This window comes from Stegostoma tigrinum, chromosome 10, assembly GCF_030684315.1.
Source record: "Stegostoma tigrinum isolate sSteTig4 chromosome 10, sSteTig4.hap1, whole genome shotgun sequence".
Taxonomy (NCBI): Eukaryota; Metazoa; Chordata; class Chondrichthyes; order Orectolobiformes; family Stegostomatidae; genus Stegostoma; species Stegostoma tigrinum.
In genome coordinates, this window is record NC_081363.1 from 49,713,556 (window position 1) to 49,731,126 (window position 17,571).

Sequence of the window (17,571 nt, forward strand, 5' to 3'; positions counted from 1 at the left end):
CATATTAGTCTCAATCCTCAAGTAATGTGTCTATGGTATGGCTCTTTTTTCTGACCCAAATTATCCTATCCAAGGACTTTAATTTGCATGGAGGCGATAACTATCTCAATGTAGCTCTGACATTACCCCTTCGGAAAAGTCACACTCATGTCCTTTGCTGCAGCTTCTTCAAAAAAACTCGTCAACAGAATCTCGGGATGCCTATCTGTCTGTCATTTGTTCAAATCTGTCAATCCTGAAGTTAATTCTTACCTTGAGTTGGTTTTCGACAACCTTCCGGAGAAATTGGTGTGTTAAATCTATGAAGCTCCTCCTTACCAATGGCAAGTGAGATTTTTAAAACTCCTTTCTCAGGATCACCCATCTGTAAAATAGAACTGCAAACACTGTTTGAACAATTGTAATTCATGAAGGATGTCACTGGATGCTGCCTCATCCATAATGGGGTTTCTACTATTCGTGATTCGGCCGTTAGTACATTGGGCCGTAACATCTTGATCCATACACTGACTTTGTTTCAGTGTCAATTTAAAACTGCACCTTCTTTAAGAGCATTGACTTTGCAGCTGCTGCTCTAAGACACTGTTATTTATGTATCAACATCCTGGAACAAAGCATTCTAGTCTCAAGCTTCTGCTTTGCACTGTACTGGCTTTGTGTTCCAGTGTACTTCTGCCCTATCAGTTTCTTCCTTTTAAATTAAGGCAGTTCTAGAAATTATTGAAAGAACTTACAATGTAATCAAAAATAAATTACTTCTGATTTCTTAGTAGCTAGTGTATTACCTATAGATTTCTGCAGCTGGCCTTACTGTCAGAAACTCATTATGTACCAGGGTGAGGAACTCCCCCATTGTCCACTTCTCCACCTTCCAAAGCTGTTGTCTATTGTTGGTTTTATTAGTTAGTTCTGCTGTTTGGCACATTTTAATAATCATTTTCAATAATTATTAATTTAAAGTATTAATGTATTGCTTTGGAATTGTGTTTCCTTTTTCTGAAAGTCATGATTACATTTGTGTCAAGCCATATCTGTCTGAAATTTTGTCACCTTCCCCCTCCACCATATGAGGGAAAAATTGGAATGTAGATATCAATGCGAGAAGATTGACCAAAGGTGTTATTCATCATGTAAATATGGAAGTCTGTGTTCTACTATACTTGGTAAAAATTTTAATATTTTGTATACTCACCTGTCCAACACCTCATGTTTCAATGTATGGGTCTTGGCTAGAGAATCAACAGATGCTATCGATGTTCATATTGTAACAAGAATTTCTACAGGCCTTTTAACCTCATTAATTTTTAATGTGAGGTGAGTGAAATCAACTTTTAATTTCTTACTGAAAAATTCAAATAGCAAAGTAGTAATAGCCTGAAAAGTCCAGGAGCAGCAATCGGCATCAACATTGGTGAAAAGACATCTCCTGTATTTGCAAATAGTGTTCATTCATTAACTCATTGAAAAGATTGTGATGTTCGAACAACCTTTCAGTATGTGAGGGGATCAGTAGCAGTAAGTGATGACTGACTGAATGGGTACATGTGTAAGTATGTGAGTGGATGAAGTAAGTAGGTAGGGGTAGCAGGATTATAGAATGACAGGGTGGTGAAGTTGGCAGGGTGGTAAATACATCGGGGACAGATGGGTAAGGGAGCAAGGTGGGTAGGTTGGCAGGTAGTTTGATGGAAAATGATTGAGACTGGTAGTCAGGTCAGGGCAGGAGGGGTTGTCTGCTCAGGGCTAACCAGGTAAGGCCTTTGGGGGATCCAAAGTTTAGATGGGAAGGTGAGGATGTGAGTATCAGTGAATTCAGAGATGGGTCAGAGATTCAGAAGGAGTCAAGGAGCAGGGTGTAGTCAGGTTAGGTGGGGAGAAGATCACTGTTCAGAGGAGTTGATCAGGCATTAGGTAGGCAGCCAGTGAATTGCGTTGTAGCCTATGGTCCAAATTTTCCAATGGCATGATAATTCTGCAGCGTAAATCAGAGTTGGGCCCTGCAGAATCCACGGTGTTGCAAGCTCCAAAGGAATTTTCCAGGAAAATGAAGCTTTCAATGGGCAGTTATCCTGCATTTGGAATCTTCCTGAAGTATCCACCCGAATTTGAGAATTGGAAGGCTTTCACTTAAATGAATAATTGCACAGGTAAAGTTAGACAATAAACCCCTAGGCTAACTTCTAGGTAACCATAAAGCTGACCTCTTAACCACTGACAAACTCCCTCCTTCCCCACCCACACACCTCTCTGGACCTTGACCTAACACAACCCCCACCCCCTGCTTGCTGCCAAAGCAATATCCCATCCCACAAAACGCAACAACTCTCTCCCTGCCATAGAACCTTCTGCACCCCACCATTGGACCAGCCACCCTCCTCTTCCCTCAGAGACTCCATTCTCCCGACCGTGGGACCTTACACACTCAACTCATCCATGATCCAACAGTCCTGGCTGTGTCAGAATTCCCCTCCCAGGGCGCAATACCATGTACCCACTCCAAACTACCCTGAATTCTCGATCACTTCCCTAGCTCCCTTCCTATCTTGTGCATTGTCACCCTACTCACCTGGCATCCCACTTACTTGGTACACTATCCACCTTACACCTTAAATTCACATTTACCAATCATGCTTACCCCTTTCACATGAACTGTCAAAGTGGCTCCTTGTGCCGCTGGACATTTAAATCACAGAATACAGCAACTATCATTACGAAAAGAGGAGCAAGGGTTTTCCTTCCCCCACTTGGCCCACACTATTGACAGCACAGTTGATTAAGTTACACTCCGCATTTCTCCTTCTTAACAGAAAAATGCAAAAGCAGAAAGGCAATCTGACTAGAATTGCCACTCCTTGGAAAATCCAGCCTATGATTGTATTTTTTGTCCCACACCTCTTGGTAACTATCCAGGTCAGTAAGTTGGAACTATCTGCAGACTCTGACTCTAACTCAGCTTTTGAGGCAACTTCTGAGGGAGCCAGGGAGCAGGCAATTTGCCCATAGGCAGTTCAAACTTCCCAGGTAATTCCCATTGCATTGCAACCTCTGTATAGCCTCAATACACATCCCTGATCGAACACCTGGAGACTGAACAATCTGGAGGCTGCAGTTTTGCTATAAATTTTCCTGTGCACAATGCAGCTTCAAAGCAAAACGTATTTAATTCACAAGGTAAGTAAATTATGAGGAGGCAATGGCCTAGTGGTATTATCGCTCGACTATTAATCCAGAGACCCTGGTAATTTTCTGGGGATCTGGATTTGAATCCTCCCATTGGATTCTAGATTGTGGAATTTGAATTCAATAAAAATCTAGAATTTAAGGTCTAATGATGACCATGAATTCATTGTTGATTGTTGGGAAAAACTCATTTGGTTCACTAACGTCCTTCAGGAATGGAAAATGCCATCCTTACCTGGCCTACATGTGACTCCAGACCCACAAAACTGTGGAGGCTCTTTTCTGCCCTCTGGGATGGGCAATAGATTCTGGCTTAGCCAGCAATGCCCTCATCCTACGACTGAACTCTTTCTAAAAAAAAAGCTGAAAATGCTGCCGTGTTCCTTCCAATCCAGGGATTGGAACAGAACAGACATAGAATATGTGGCAGTAACCATCACTGGGGTTTCAGGCAGAGTGTCCATATTCCCCTGTGAATGAGAATCAGTCAAGCCTTGTCTATACACCCTGCCCAACACACACTCTGTCCCCTCTGCGCATGCACAGCTCAGTCAGCCATTAGCATCCAGCAGGAAGGCTCACCAGCTCTGACAGCCCGAGTTCCAGACCAGGCCTCAGAAAGCAAGACATTTAAATGATCTTATTGAACCGTACAGCACAGGAACAGGCCCTTCGGCCCACCATGTCGGTGCCGACCATGATGCCATTCTAAATTAATCCCGTCTGCCTACGCATGGTCTGGATCGCTCTATGCCTGCCTCTTCATGTGTCTGACTGAATGCCTCTTAAATGCTGTTATCATATCTACTTCTACCATCCCCCCCCCAGCACCAGGTTCCACACATCTACTACCCTCTTGTGCAAATAAAACTTGCCTTGCACATCTTTAATTTGGGATTTGGGACTTTAGCATCACTAGCAAGGTCTGTATTTATTTCCCATCCCCAGCTGTCCCCTAAGAAGACAGTGTCGAGCTGCCTTCTTGAACAGTCCATGTGCTGTAGGTGGACACACAATGCCTTCAGGAAGGGAAATCCAGGATTTTGACCCACGACAATAAAGGAAGAGCGACATATTTCCGAGTGAGCATGGTGAGTAGCTCAGAAGGGAACTTCTTGTTTTTCCTACACAATGACAGCCCTTGTCCTTCTAGTTAGTGAATGATAATCCAATGCTGCAAACAAAGCCTCCCATGCCCAGAGTCAGTGAAGCTAATAGCAGCATCCAAGTTGCTGCTAACACTTCCTGCAACGAATGGTCTGAATAGAGGTAGGAAGAAACATGCTCTCACTCTTGTGATAAGTCATATTTCTCCCTGAGAATAAAGAGCATGAGACATACAGAGCAACGTTAACATAAGACATTTTAAAAAATAGTTTTTTTTAAGTTCTCTAATAACATGTCAAACAAAATGCTTTAAATGAACACAGGGCTTTTGCAAAGCAATGCAAGCGTCCTTTCACAAGACAAAAATTACAACTTTACATCTGTACCTAAGTTGTTCATGTCATTTTCTTTTTAAATTTTTCACCCCATTTCATCAAATAGGATTACTTTACCAGCCTCCAGCTGTGTGGTAGACACTAATAAACATGCGATGTGATTCAGAAAACAAAAGTTCTCATCCATAATTCAGAAAGAAAAAGTCGCAGTTTGCTCACTAAGTATTGAATATCAAAATGAATCTATAGCCAAATATATTACATATATCTTTATATATATATATTGACATACATATGTGTATAAGTCCAGAAGTTAAATCTGAACAAGATCGTGGGCACTTGTGTTGGCTTTAACCAAAATGTCTTGTGAAGATTAAATAAAACCTGAGACTGAGAGTTTTGGTGGAGTCACTGTTTTGGGACCCCAGTTGCTGTTAGAATCCACACTGTGGGGAAACCACTGCTCTACACATGCCACGTTTTATCAAGTTGCAAGTTTGCACTCTCACCCACTGAGTTTAAAGCACATTTCAGGGACCAAGCTTAGCAATTTTCTCAGAAAGGAAAAACGAGATTGCCGTATACTTCACTTGCAAAATTTGCAGCCTTCTCACAATACAGTTTCAAGCAGGAGAGGTCATAATCTTTTCATTTGTGGAAAATAAAAAGGCAATGCGTTGCAAATACAATATTTCTCATTTGTGCATGTGACTGCATTGTCAGCTTACTGTATTAATGGAAACATTCTGTATAGTAATTATTCTCCCAGAGGGCAATACTTGGTTGACAATACAAGTTAGATTTGTTTCCAAACCTCGCAATATTTCACAGTAATTATTTTGCTTAACTTTTTCCAAGATATGTATGCATAATACTCCTTACCTTTGAATAATACTTGTGATCCCCATCTTGACCCAGGATATATTGCCAAGCTAAAGCAGAAATGACCTCTAAATTATCCTGAAGCAAACCAAGTGCCACTTCCAGTTAGATGTTTTTTCAGACCTACTTGCACCCAGGATGTTGATCCCAAAAATAGGACCTTTTAGGCCTGTTAGGCTGAGATCTAACTTCCACACTAATGGTACAAACTATCATTACAGTAATATATTTCACCGGTAACACTGAAACTGGTAAAAGTCATGGAAAAAGCATTAACTAAATGGCGCTATGGAAATACAAGTTTCTTATGACATGTTGGAATTGACATTGAGGGCATCTCTTTTAGTTTTCAAGTATGATAGCCCATACAATAACCAAAAGGCCAGCAACACAACGACTGTGTGAAAGAATACATCTAGACTTGGTGGTTTAAATAACATAGATGATTTGGAGTTGTGGACTAAGTGTGGTGTGTCAAAATTTGCAGATGACACTAAGGTGAGTGGTAGAGTAAAGTGTGCAGAAGACACTGAAAGTCTGCAGACGGATACAGATAGTCTAAGTGAGTGGGCAAAGCTCTGGCAGATGGAGTACAATGTTGACAAGTGTGAGGTCATCCATTTTGGTAGGAATAACAGCAAAATGGACTATGTTTTAACTAGTAAAAAATTCCAGCACGCTGCTGTGCAGAGGGACTTGTGTGTCCTTGTGCATGAATCGCTGAAGGTGGGATTGCAGGTGCAGCAGGCAATTAAAAAGGCAAATGGAATTTTGTCTGCCATTGCTCAAGGGATGGAGTTTGAAAACAGAGAGGCTATGCTGCAGCTGTATAGGGTCCTGGTGAGGCCACAGCTGGAGTACTGCATGCAGTTTTGGTCTCCTTACTTGAGAAGAGATGTTCTCGCACTGGAGGGGGTGCAGAGGAGATTCACTGGGTTGATTCCAGAGTTGAGAGGGTTGGATTATGAGGTGAGACTGAGTACAAAGGGATTGTATTCATTGGAATTCAGAAGAATGAGGGGAGATCTTATAGAAACATATAAGATTATGAAGGGAATAGATAAGTTGGAGCAGGGAGGTTGTTTAGGCAAGTAGGTGAAACTGGAACTAGAGGGCATCACCTCAAATTAAAGGGAAGCAGATGTAGGACTGAGGTCAGGAGTAACTTCTTCACCCAAAGGGTTGTGAACCTGTGGAATTCCCTGCCCAGTGAAGTGGTTGAAGCTACTTCACTGAACGCTTTTAAGGCAAGGCTAGATAAATTTTTGAACAGTAAAGGAATTAAGGGTTATGGTGAGTGTGCTGGTAAGTGGAGCTGAGTCTCAAAGACCAGCCATGATCTTATTAAATGGCCAGCAGGCTCAAGGGACCAGATGCCTAGTCCTGCTCCTAGTTCTTATGTTCTTAAGTTTTTATGTTATGTTCTTATCAACAGTAATTGTTGATATTGTTCCATTAAATGTATATAAAATTATAAATACAATGTTATATAAACCAACTATGCAATTCATTAAACCATAAAAGCTTCCAATTGTTATAAAAATTCAATTGACTCAGTAATGTTTTTCAGTGAAGAGATTCTGCCATTTCTACCTGGTCTGATCTATATACAAGAAGATTCCCCCAATATAAGCTTAACTATCAGTGAATGGCTAAGCATTCAAATGAACTCTGTGCTGGTCAATAATTTGAAAATCAAACTAACATATTTGCAATAAACCAGAGGTTAGGTCAAGCACAGAATTGAAGTTGCTCTGGTGGTGCAGCGATAGTGTCCCTACCTCTGAGACAGACAACATGGGTACAAATCCCAAAAAACAAAGTGTGGAGCTGGATGAACACAGCAGGCCAAGCAGCATCTTAGGAGCACAAATCCCAAATCCCACCTAGTTTGGAGATGTAAAATAACACCGCTGAGCGGGTTCATCAAAAATCAATCACAGAATGAGGCCCTTTGGTCCACCATGCTGGCACAGGCTTGTTAAATGAGTGTCATTACCTAATGCCAACCGCTTGCCTTTTCCCCATACCCTTGCACACCATTTCTATTGAAACGATCATCCAATGTCCTCTTGAATGCCTCAATTAAACCTGCCTCCAACACACTTCTCGGCAGTGTATTCCGTTCCGTAATTACTCGCTGAGGGAAAAAGATTTTTTTCATATCACTCGTGCTTCTTTTGCAAATCATTTTATATTCATGCCAATAAAAACAGAAATTGCAGGAAAAACTCAGCATCAGTGAAACCTTTTAGTTCTGAGTAAACAACATTGGACCTGAAAGGTTAACTCTGTTATCTCCCCACAGATGCTGCCAGAACTACTGAGTTTTTCCAGCAATTTCTGCTTTTGTTTCTGATTTCTAGCATCCACAGCTCTTTGGTTAATTTATATCTAAGACTTCTCGACCTTGATCCCTTTTCAGGGCTGAGCAGTTTTTCCTTAGCTATTATCAAACCCGCTAATGATTTTGTGAAATTTAATCAGAACACCTGTCAGCTTCTTCTCTCCAAGGAGAACAGTGACAACTTCTTCAATCTATCATCATATCTGAGCCTACATCATATCAATTAGTCAGCATCTTAGGTTGCTTCATCATATTTTGATTATGTCCTGTCCCACTAGCAGAATGCACCTTCCAGTGGTTGAACTCAATGCTACACAACTGGATGAGAAAGACCTTGGGAACAACGCTGATGTTGAAGTCTCCTGCTGATCAACACCTACTATATCCTCCTCAATAATGGATTAGTACTCCTCCAGATGGATCCTATATGAAGGAAACTCAGAGAATCAAGAGCATGGGGTGGGGAGGGGGGTTGGGGGTGGGGGGCAGTGATGGTGATCACCCATTGCTAACTTGTACATTCTTACAGTATGTTAACTCATCTTACAATCCATCTCTGGTCCTTGACTTACATCAGCCCACAAAACTGACTTGGTCCAATAAAAAGGGTAGAAAGATATACCAGGATCAGCAATGCACATTCCTTACAATCAGATATAAATGTAATGAAACTACTTTGCGAGTCTAAATTCCAAAAGCAGCAGACAGTAAGCAACCCCTAAGCGACATTTGGAACAAGGCTTTGAAGCCCTAACACATCAGATAAGGGCTGATGAGCGCTAACATGGTTAGGAATGCAGGAGTTCCATAAGAAGACTCATCGCCAACTTCTCAAGATGACTACAGACTTGTAACAAGAAGAAATGCAAGTAACCAACAGAAGGAGGAAATGTTATGATCATCTGTATTCTCATCTACAGTACAGTACAGCATCGGCCCATGACTACAAAAGACCTGTCTGAAACAAGTGTCTTCTGCCAAAGGTACTAAGTACACATCATTAAACAAGCCAAGGTCCAGTGAATTTAATTACTCAATACAATGTTAAAAAGCTGACTGCACCAAACATAACAAAGGTGATACATCCTGACAATATCCAAGCTATAATACTGAAGATATGTGCAGACTAATGAGCTATTCTTTTAATGCAGTTCGTTCAGTAAAATCACATGTGAAAGTTTACTGAAAACAGAATAAATCCAACCCATCAATTTGCACTCTGTCAAGCTTCGCCATTTGTACTCAACAGTTCCATCAAGAGACAATTATTCACCTGACTGCTTGAATACTAGCCATCATCTACAAGGCTTGCATCAGTAAAGTCTTAAATACTAATCACTCCTGGAAAGCTACCGCAGCAACAACATTCAATCAGTGCAGTACAGTTGTGTTAAGCAACGTCCCTACCATTAGACTTAATATCCACCTAATCAACATATGGCACACTGCAGCTAGAAATATATAAAGTGCTCATTGTGCACTGCAGCAAGTTCAACACAATTACCTCAATAACACCTTAATAATAGCTTTTACCATCAAGAATGAAACAGGAAGGACATTATTGAAATATCATCAGTTCTAATTTTTCCCTCCAAGTTACAAACAATCCTGGTACTGTACAATGTAAGATGGGAGCTCTAGATTGTCATAAAGCCCATCAGGTCTGGTTCACCCTTCAATGAGATCATAGTTGACCTGATAATCCTCAACTCCAATCTTGCCTTTTCCCCATAACCTTTGCTTCCCTTACTAATGAATCTGTCTTTCTTAGCCTTGAACATTCTTAACAACCCAGCATCAATAGGCTTCTGTGGTAAAGAATTCCACAAACTCACCACACTCAGAAGAAATTCCTCCCCATCAGTGTCTTAAATGGGTGGGGTCTTACTCTGAGATTATTAAATTCTTGGACTCTCATAAGGAGAAACAACCTCTCTGCACCTACTTTCTCAAGCCCCTTACAAATCTTATGTTTCAATTAGATTGTCTCTCATTCTTCTAAACTCCAAAGATTACAAACCCAATCTAAAATTCTCCTCATAAAAAAAAATCTTTCTGTACCCAGATTCAGGGTCATGGATTACAAAGTATGGAGCTGGATGAACACAGCAGGCCAAGCAGCATCTTAGGAGCACAAAAGCTGATGTTTCAGGCTAAAAGAAGGGTCTAGCCCTGAAACGTCAGCTTTTGTGCTCCGAGGATGCTGCTCGACTTGCTGTGCTCATCCAGCTCCACACTTTGTTATCTTGGATTCTCCAGCATCTGCAGTTTCCATTATCTCTGATCAGCCTCATGAATTCTCTGGATTGACTCCAATGCTAGAATATCCTTGCCTAGATAAAAACCACAACTGTTCACGGTGTTCTAGTTGTGATCTAATTAGTGCCTTCTATAGTTTTAGCTAAATCTCCCTACTTTAATACTCCATTCTTAATAAAGGCTAACATTTCAATTGCCTTCCCTATCACTCACTGAATTTGGATGCTAGCTTTTTGCGATTCATGCAAGAGGATTCCCAAATGTGTCTGAGCTGCAGCTTTCTGTAGTCATTCTGCCATTTTTATGATATTCAGCTCAGCTATGCTTCCTACCAAAGTGCGTAACCTCACATTTTCCCAAATTACATTCCATCCACCAAGATTTTGCCCACTCAATTACCCTGTCTAAATCCCTTCGCCAGTGCTCCTTCCAGGCTGTGCAATTGTACAGCTGCTCTGAGCGTCCACACATGCTGATTGTGATATGGACACATTGATTTCCCATTTCAAAAGCCACAGTCATAAGTGGACCTCAGAGGCCCATGCAGAAGCGGGAGGAACTAGTGGGAACATAGCCCTCTGAAGACACTTTGCGTCATACTCACCATTTACCTTCCCACTTATTTATATGTCATCAGCAAGTGTGGAAATACCATATCTACTTCCCTCATCTTCGTCATTATGTAGTAAATGATTGTGACAGTAGCATTAATCCCTGCCATGTTCCCTACTTACACGTTGCCAACCTGGAAATGTTCCCATTATCCCTTTGAACCCTTCCCAAAAGTGATCAGTTTTTAGGAGTCAACTTTGTCGATCTCCTTTATAGCGTTGAAAACTTCAAACAGGTCCCCCCAGAGTTTTCTTACCCAAGGAAAGCAAGTCAACCCTTCTTAACATTTTGAGGATTTCATATTTATTGCTCACATCTGTATTGATCAAGGTCAATGTTTTCTCTGCACACAGTACTCCAGAGACCCAAAAATGCATTAAGATAGGAATACAACAAAATTTGTTCTAATACAAACTTAGTTATCAACTGTACCATTACTAAATATATAAGAGAACCGAGGAAGACACACTCTGTCAATGTAGCATTGACAGCCAATGTTGTAGAAAAGAGCTACACACTCAAGACCTTAAGGAAGTGGCACCTAAGGAAAGTCTGATGATTGTGAGTCTTTTCCAATTCAAACAAGTTGAGGCAACATGTGACAGAAGTATTTCCAAATTTTAAGGTTTGGACAAATCAGACCCAAGTGAGCATTAATGTTGTGCACACAACGCCAGGGCAAGGATCACCGCTAGAAATGAAAGGCAATGGAAAATGCAAAAGGTTCTTCTTGTTAATAAAAGTATAATAAATCTGTGGAACAGTTTACCCACACAAATGATGGAAGAAATTGTTATGGCTTTTAAGGAGTGAGGAGACAAGTATTTGTCTACAAATAGAATTGGGTCTGGGTAGATGGGCTTTTCAGACCGAAAGTTTTTACTGGCTGACATTGCTGCTAGGTTTTTATCAATTGAGAATGTGAGAAATTAGTTCATTAGTTTAATAAACTTGCTGCATGCAATGTGAATGAATCTCTGCTCTGGATTGCTCTGGGCTATTGAGGTTTCACAGTACGTTAAACGTGTTGTCTAGCTGTTGGAATTGAGGTCACCTTGCAGGGAAATAATCAGTTTTTTTTCCAATGACAGGAATAGATGATCCTAGTAACTTTCCCCCAATTTTGTGCCAGGTAACAGCTTCACAGCCATGAAAATCTGAACGAGAAACCTTTGGGAAATATCCACTGACTTAAAACAAACCCAGTCGCTTCTCTGTATTTTGTATGTTTTTTTGGTATGATTTATCAGTAGAGACATTTGCGTAAATAAACCATTAAGTGTCGGAAATATCAGCGGTGACTATATAGTGACGGTTACAGGTTGTTTCCGTGTTTTGTTAAGATCCCATTGTATTTCATCCAGGCGCCAGTAAAGTATATGTGAGAGAATGTGCAGAACGGTGGTGTACAGCAACCCCCGGTTGGATGTCGCATTGATAAACATCTGCCCGCAGTACACTGTCAGAGCAGTACTCAGGGGGAGAGGGGGAGATGTTGATCTATTCGATGAGGTAGTGTGAAGCAAATTGCACTGTGCCAGTGCAGAGATCGCTGTCCGAGCTGTGAAGGTTTGTAACACAGTGTTCAATGGCCAGTCCGTTAACCGGACTGAGGCCATTCATTCCACGCCATCTACCTTTATTCGACACACGGAGATTCCCCACCGGAGTATGGCTGAAGCATTTCATCTTGGCATTGCCCCGCCCCCCCCCCATCGCCTTCAAAATATCAGAATAAAATCTTCTGGCGCGTTGGGAACCACTTGTCAGTACCAGCGCTCACTTAGTTTTCGACTGACATTGTTGGCGAGTAGACGCACCACTGAAATCACCAGCAATAGTAAAATCCAGCATTTGCCAATGTATATGACACCCTGATGGGAGGCCATTACCAACCAGGAGCAACAAGAGGATTTATAAAATCGGTCTTATATGAATGTTTTACAGTGTCCTTGCAAGTTTCACCTCCAGCGGTAAAGCCAGTTAAAAGGTCGTTTCGGTCACTGGGGGCTTCACATTACTACAAGCGCTTTTCTAGTTACAATCCCCTCAGGGGCTTCTCATCCACCTGCCTGCGGTTTCAGAGGCGGCGACAGGACAGCGTGATGATCAGTCCCAACAACCGGGCACCTTGGACCGCCAGAAGAAGCCAAAGATGCAAACTAATTCCCAGCAGGGGGAAATAAAAACACAATCTGCATTTTAAAAGAGGAATTCTGTTCGGGCGAATAAATTCATAGTCAAAGCGTGGTCATATTTCAAGTGCTCCCGGGATTGAAGCAGCGCAGCCTGCAAGATGCACCGGGAATATTGAGCAGTGACTGACTCACATCTCCCTATCCACCCCAATCCCTTCCTTCACCCCACCTTCAGGCACCTTCACATACACCTACACATCCAAGAGGAGACCTCAGAGTTGGGACCGGTTGGAAATTGCATGCAGCCGACTGGATAAGTTTTAGACTTAATTCAACACTTGGCGGATATTTTGTTTACAGCAAACGACTGGGTACTGTCAGAACTTCAGAATAATCACCCGAGGGAACTCTGCCAGTGAAATCAAACTGTTGTTTCCCCGTGGCTCCTTTAGCCAGGAGTTGGGTCTGTGAGCGCTTCACTTACTTTGATGACTCGAATATCCCGGGTAATAGCCATAATATCCCGTGATCCGTAAGATCCTGTCCTCGATGGTTGACACGCCGTTGGAAGCAGCTTTGACATCCATAAAGGACCGGGAACACTGCTGGTCTTCAGAGGGCGAACGAGACAGATACTTGAGCTGGTTGAGGTGCAGACTTATGTCCGACAGTCTTCGCATGGTTTTGTTAGTGAGCGGGGAGTTAGACTCCGTCAGGCACTGCTGACGGAGAGCTCGTCCCCCGACCCTCCTCCCCTCTGCACAGTGACTCCCCGCTACAGCACTGTCACCTCTAGGGGGCAGCCCGGTATTCACCTAGTGATCCCAGCGCTACGCCCCCACCCCATTTCACTGAGCCAGGGGACAGCACTCAGCTCCAAATCGCCGCACGGTTTGGGCTGTGTTGCTTTCCTCACTCAGCCTTTGGCGAACAGAAAACTGGTTGTATATCAGTTAAACAGATAACAAAAAAAAGGACGAGTTGTCTCGCAGATCTGCGTCAGAGATCACTGGCTGTGAGGCTTTGCACCAAACCGCCCCCGTAACACAGCCAGACACAGTCCTCGGTAAACCGCCTTCTACTACTCGCCTTAGCTCATTGTTGGAAGGAACGCGGAATGCAATGGTTTAAAATTCTGCCTTCTACAGCCACCCCCTTGACTTTATTGTGGTCTGTACGATATGGCAGGAGAGAGCCGCTTTCCAAAGCTTGGATTTTTGCAAAATAGGACGTGTTTGAAGATCAGAGTTCCTTTCCCTGTTCGAATCAAAGTGTCAGATTTTTGAGTGAAACATTTGTCAGAAAATAAGTCACTTGCATTGGAGATCTCGCAACAAACGGAAGAACACAAATCCATAAATGACCGCGCATAACACTGCTCGTGGGACTAGTAATTTGAGCTCTAATTATTCTGTCGACCTGATGTAGAGACAGAAATGTAAAACAGATTGAAAAGTTAATGGATGATTAATTAGAAGTGTATATCAGTAACTAGAATGTTTGACCAGTGCCTACAACGGTGTGTGTCAAAATGCTGTCTACATTGCGCTAATTGTAACACGCGATTAAATATTTTGTATTCAATCTTTTTAGAACGGTGTGTGGAGCGTAGTTTTATCTTGTGTTGCTTATTCGGATCAATAATGGAAGAACTGGTGCTGCGATCTGTTTCTTTCAACGTTAATGTTAACCAATTTAATTAACATTATACTTTACAACATTGACCCTCTTGGTGGGAAATAAAGACAATTAGTTACAACTGATAACGAAATGAAATAAAGGAAATTGTAGGTGATCGGTTCCATTGCATTGCTGGCTACATCCCCACTAAAAGGATAATTAACTTCACTCAAAACAGCAAAAAAAATGAACCTGGAATGAAATACACCATAAAGGTATTCTGCATCCAGAGCCTGACCTTCCAAAAGAGAAGAACATTGATGGTTACCCCAAAAAATCTCCAAATTATTTAATCAAAATAACCCCCAAAAAAGAAGATACCAACCAAAGTTTAATAAAAGGAGGTGACACATCACTGATAGCATCACGAGCTGTATTTGAAACAAAATGTTAACCTCAGATACGGCAAGTATATTCAATTTGATGAGGAGGACTAGCATGGTCTCCTTTTGGAAAAAAAAGTAATTCAGTAATACCAGTAACCGTAGTGTCTGGTTAATTAAGAAGAAAATAAAGCTTCATGCAAGAGCATTCTATGGAGATCATTGGTAATACTTCATTTGGTTTATTGGAGGAATTAAGTACCACCATTGCTTTCTTTGAGCACCAGTCAGAGATGGCTTGCTCCTAATGAATGTTTTAATCCACTGCGCTGCAGTAATGAAGGTAAGATAATGAAATGAAGCAGCCTGGAAAATATGCTTGACACTCAAGAAAACTGTAAGCTTAAAATTATAAAGCATAATCCTTAATGCATGAAGAAAGTATATGAGTATGTATTTGTAGCTTAACAAAAGAAACTAAAACCTCTAAATATTAAACATGATGCAATCAATAACTCTATGCAATCAAAGAACAACAATAGGCTAAACATGCCTTTAAAATTGTTGAATGGAAAGCCTATTTTGTTTGAAATGTAATTAATTTACAAAAACCACTGGGAATACAACTTTTGGAGAAGTCCTAGTTTCCCATTGTCATCTTGATGTGGCTGTATTCTTTCTGTCACTCATATTTCTTCACATTTAATTGTGAGTCAGGCTTCTTCTGATGATATTCTTCATCCCTTTGTTTCTGATTTACAATTCAGCTTCTTGAAAATTTCTCTAGATTGCTTAGTGTGTTGCATTGTGAGTTGCTGTTGTCATTTTTTTGCTGCGGCAAACTTCATTGTATTGCCTTGAATTCAGGATATCAAGGGGTAATGTGACCACAGTTTTCAAGACAATAAAATTAACAGGCACAGAAGATAAAGGGAGACTATTCCCACAAAATGGGGACTCTAGGTCAAAGGGACAAAGTCTAAAAATAAAAGATGACAAAGTGTGGGGCTGGATGAACACAGCAGTCCAAGCAGCATCTCAGGAGCACAAAAGCTGACGTTTCGGGCCTAGACCCTTCATCAGAGAGGGGGATGGGGAGAGGGAACTGGAATAAATAGGGAGAGAGGGGGAGGCGGACCGAAGATAGATAGAGGGAAGATAGTTGGAGAGGAGAGTATAGGTGGGGAGGGGATAGGTCAGTCCGGGGAGGACGGACAGGTCAAGGAGGTGGGTTGAGGTTATTAGGTGGGAAATGGAGGTGTGGCTTGAAGTGGGAAATCCCCCTAGTCCTCACATATCACCCCACCAACCTCCAGATACAACGCATCATCCTCCAACACTTCCGCCATCTACAATCTGACCCCACCACCCAAGACATTTTTCCATCCCCACCCTTGTCTGCCCTTCGGAGAGACCACTCTCTCCAGGAATCCCTTGTCCGCTCCACACTCCCCTCCCACCCCACCACACGCAGCACCTTCCCCTGCAACCGCAGGAAGTGCTACACTTGCCCCCACACCTCCTCCCTCACCCCATCCCAGGCCCCAAGATGACTTTCCATATCAAGAAGATGTTCACCTGCACATCTGCCAATGTGGTATACTGCATCCACTGTACCTGTTGTGGCCTCCTCTACATTGGGGAAACCAAGTGGAGGCTTGGGAACTGCTTTGCAGAACACCTCCGTTCGGTTCGCAATAAACAACTGCACCTCCCAGTCGCAAACCATTTTAACTCTCCCTCCCATTCCTTAGATGACGTGTCCATCCTGGGCCTCCTGCAGTGCCATAATGGTGCCACCCGAAGGTTGCACGGACAGCAACTCATATTCCGCTTGGGAACCCTGCAGCCCACTGGTCTCAATGTGGACTTCACAAGCTCCAAAATCTCCCCTTGCCCCACTGCATCCCAAAACCAGCCCAGCTCGTCCCCTCCCCACACTGCATCCCAAAACCAGCCCAGCACGTCTCCGCCTCCCTAACCCATTCTTCCTCCCACCTATCCCCTCCTCCCACCTCAAGCCGTACCTCCATTTCCCACCTACTAACCTCATACCATCTCCTTGACCTGTCCGTCCTCCCCAGACTGATCTATCCCCTCCCCACCTCCCCACCTATACTATCCTCTCCACCTATATTCTCCTCTATCCATCTTTGGTCCGCCTCCCCCTCTCTCCCTATTTATTTCAGAACTCTTTCCCCATTCCCCTCTCTGATGAAGGATCTAGGCCCGAAACGTCAGCTTTTGTGCTTCTGAGATGCTGCTGGGCCTGCTGTGGTCATCCAGCTTCCCACTTTGTTATCTTGGATTCTCCAGCATCTGCGGTTCCCATTATCTCTAAATATAAAAGCCAGACCTTTCAAAAACTAAATTAGGAACATTTCAATGTCCAAAGAACTATTTGAAACAATTTTTGAAAATTTTGTAAAAATATTTCATATTAGATCAGTAATAATTTTTGAACCTGAGACTTACAGCTTTATGTTAGACAAATGTACTTAGGGTTTTGGGGCAATGTGGACACATGAGTTAGATTGCATATCAACCATCATTTTGCTGAAGACAACACAGGATTGAGCGTTATGTGACCTACTCCTGTCCCTATGTTTCCATATTCCTACCGCAAAAGGCTTTTTGATGAGCACATCAATTCATGGCTGTTATTTATTATCATGTAAGCATATACCTCATTATCTTTAAAAAACCGT

The 17,571-nt window shown here is 42.2% G+C and overlaps 1 protein-coding gene across 3 annotated transcripts in view; it reads right to left on the bottom strand.

Annotated features, from left to right (window-relative positions):
• slc35f4 (solute carrier family 35 member F4) overlaps positions 1-13,638 on the bottom strand; it is a 174,346-nt gene extending 160,708 nt beyond the window's left edge. Inside the window, exon 1 of one of the 3 annotated variants that reach the window (XM_048538129.1) lies at positions 13,345-13,638. In XM_048538129.1, coding sequence (XP_048394086.1) covers positions 13,345-13,540 — 196 coding nt within the window. In that variant the 5' untranslated portion in view covers positions 13,541-13,638. The remainder of the gene's footprint in view (positions 1-13,344) is intronic. The other 2 variants (XM_048538131.1, XM_059649442.1) reach the window with 2 other exon arrangements.
• Positions 13,639-17,571: the final 3,933 nt, after the last annotated feature.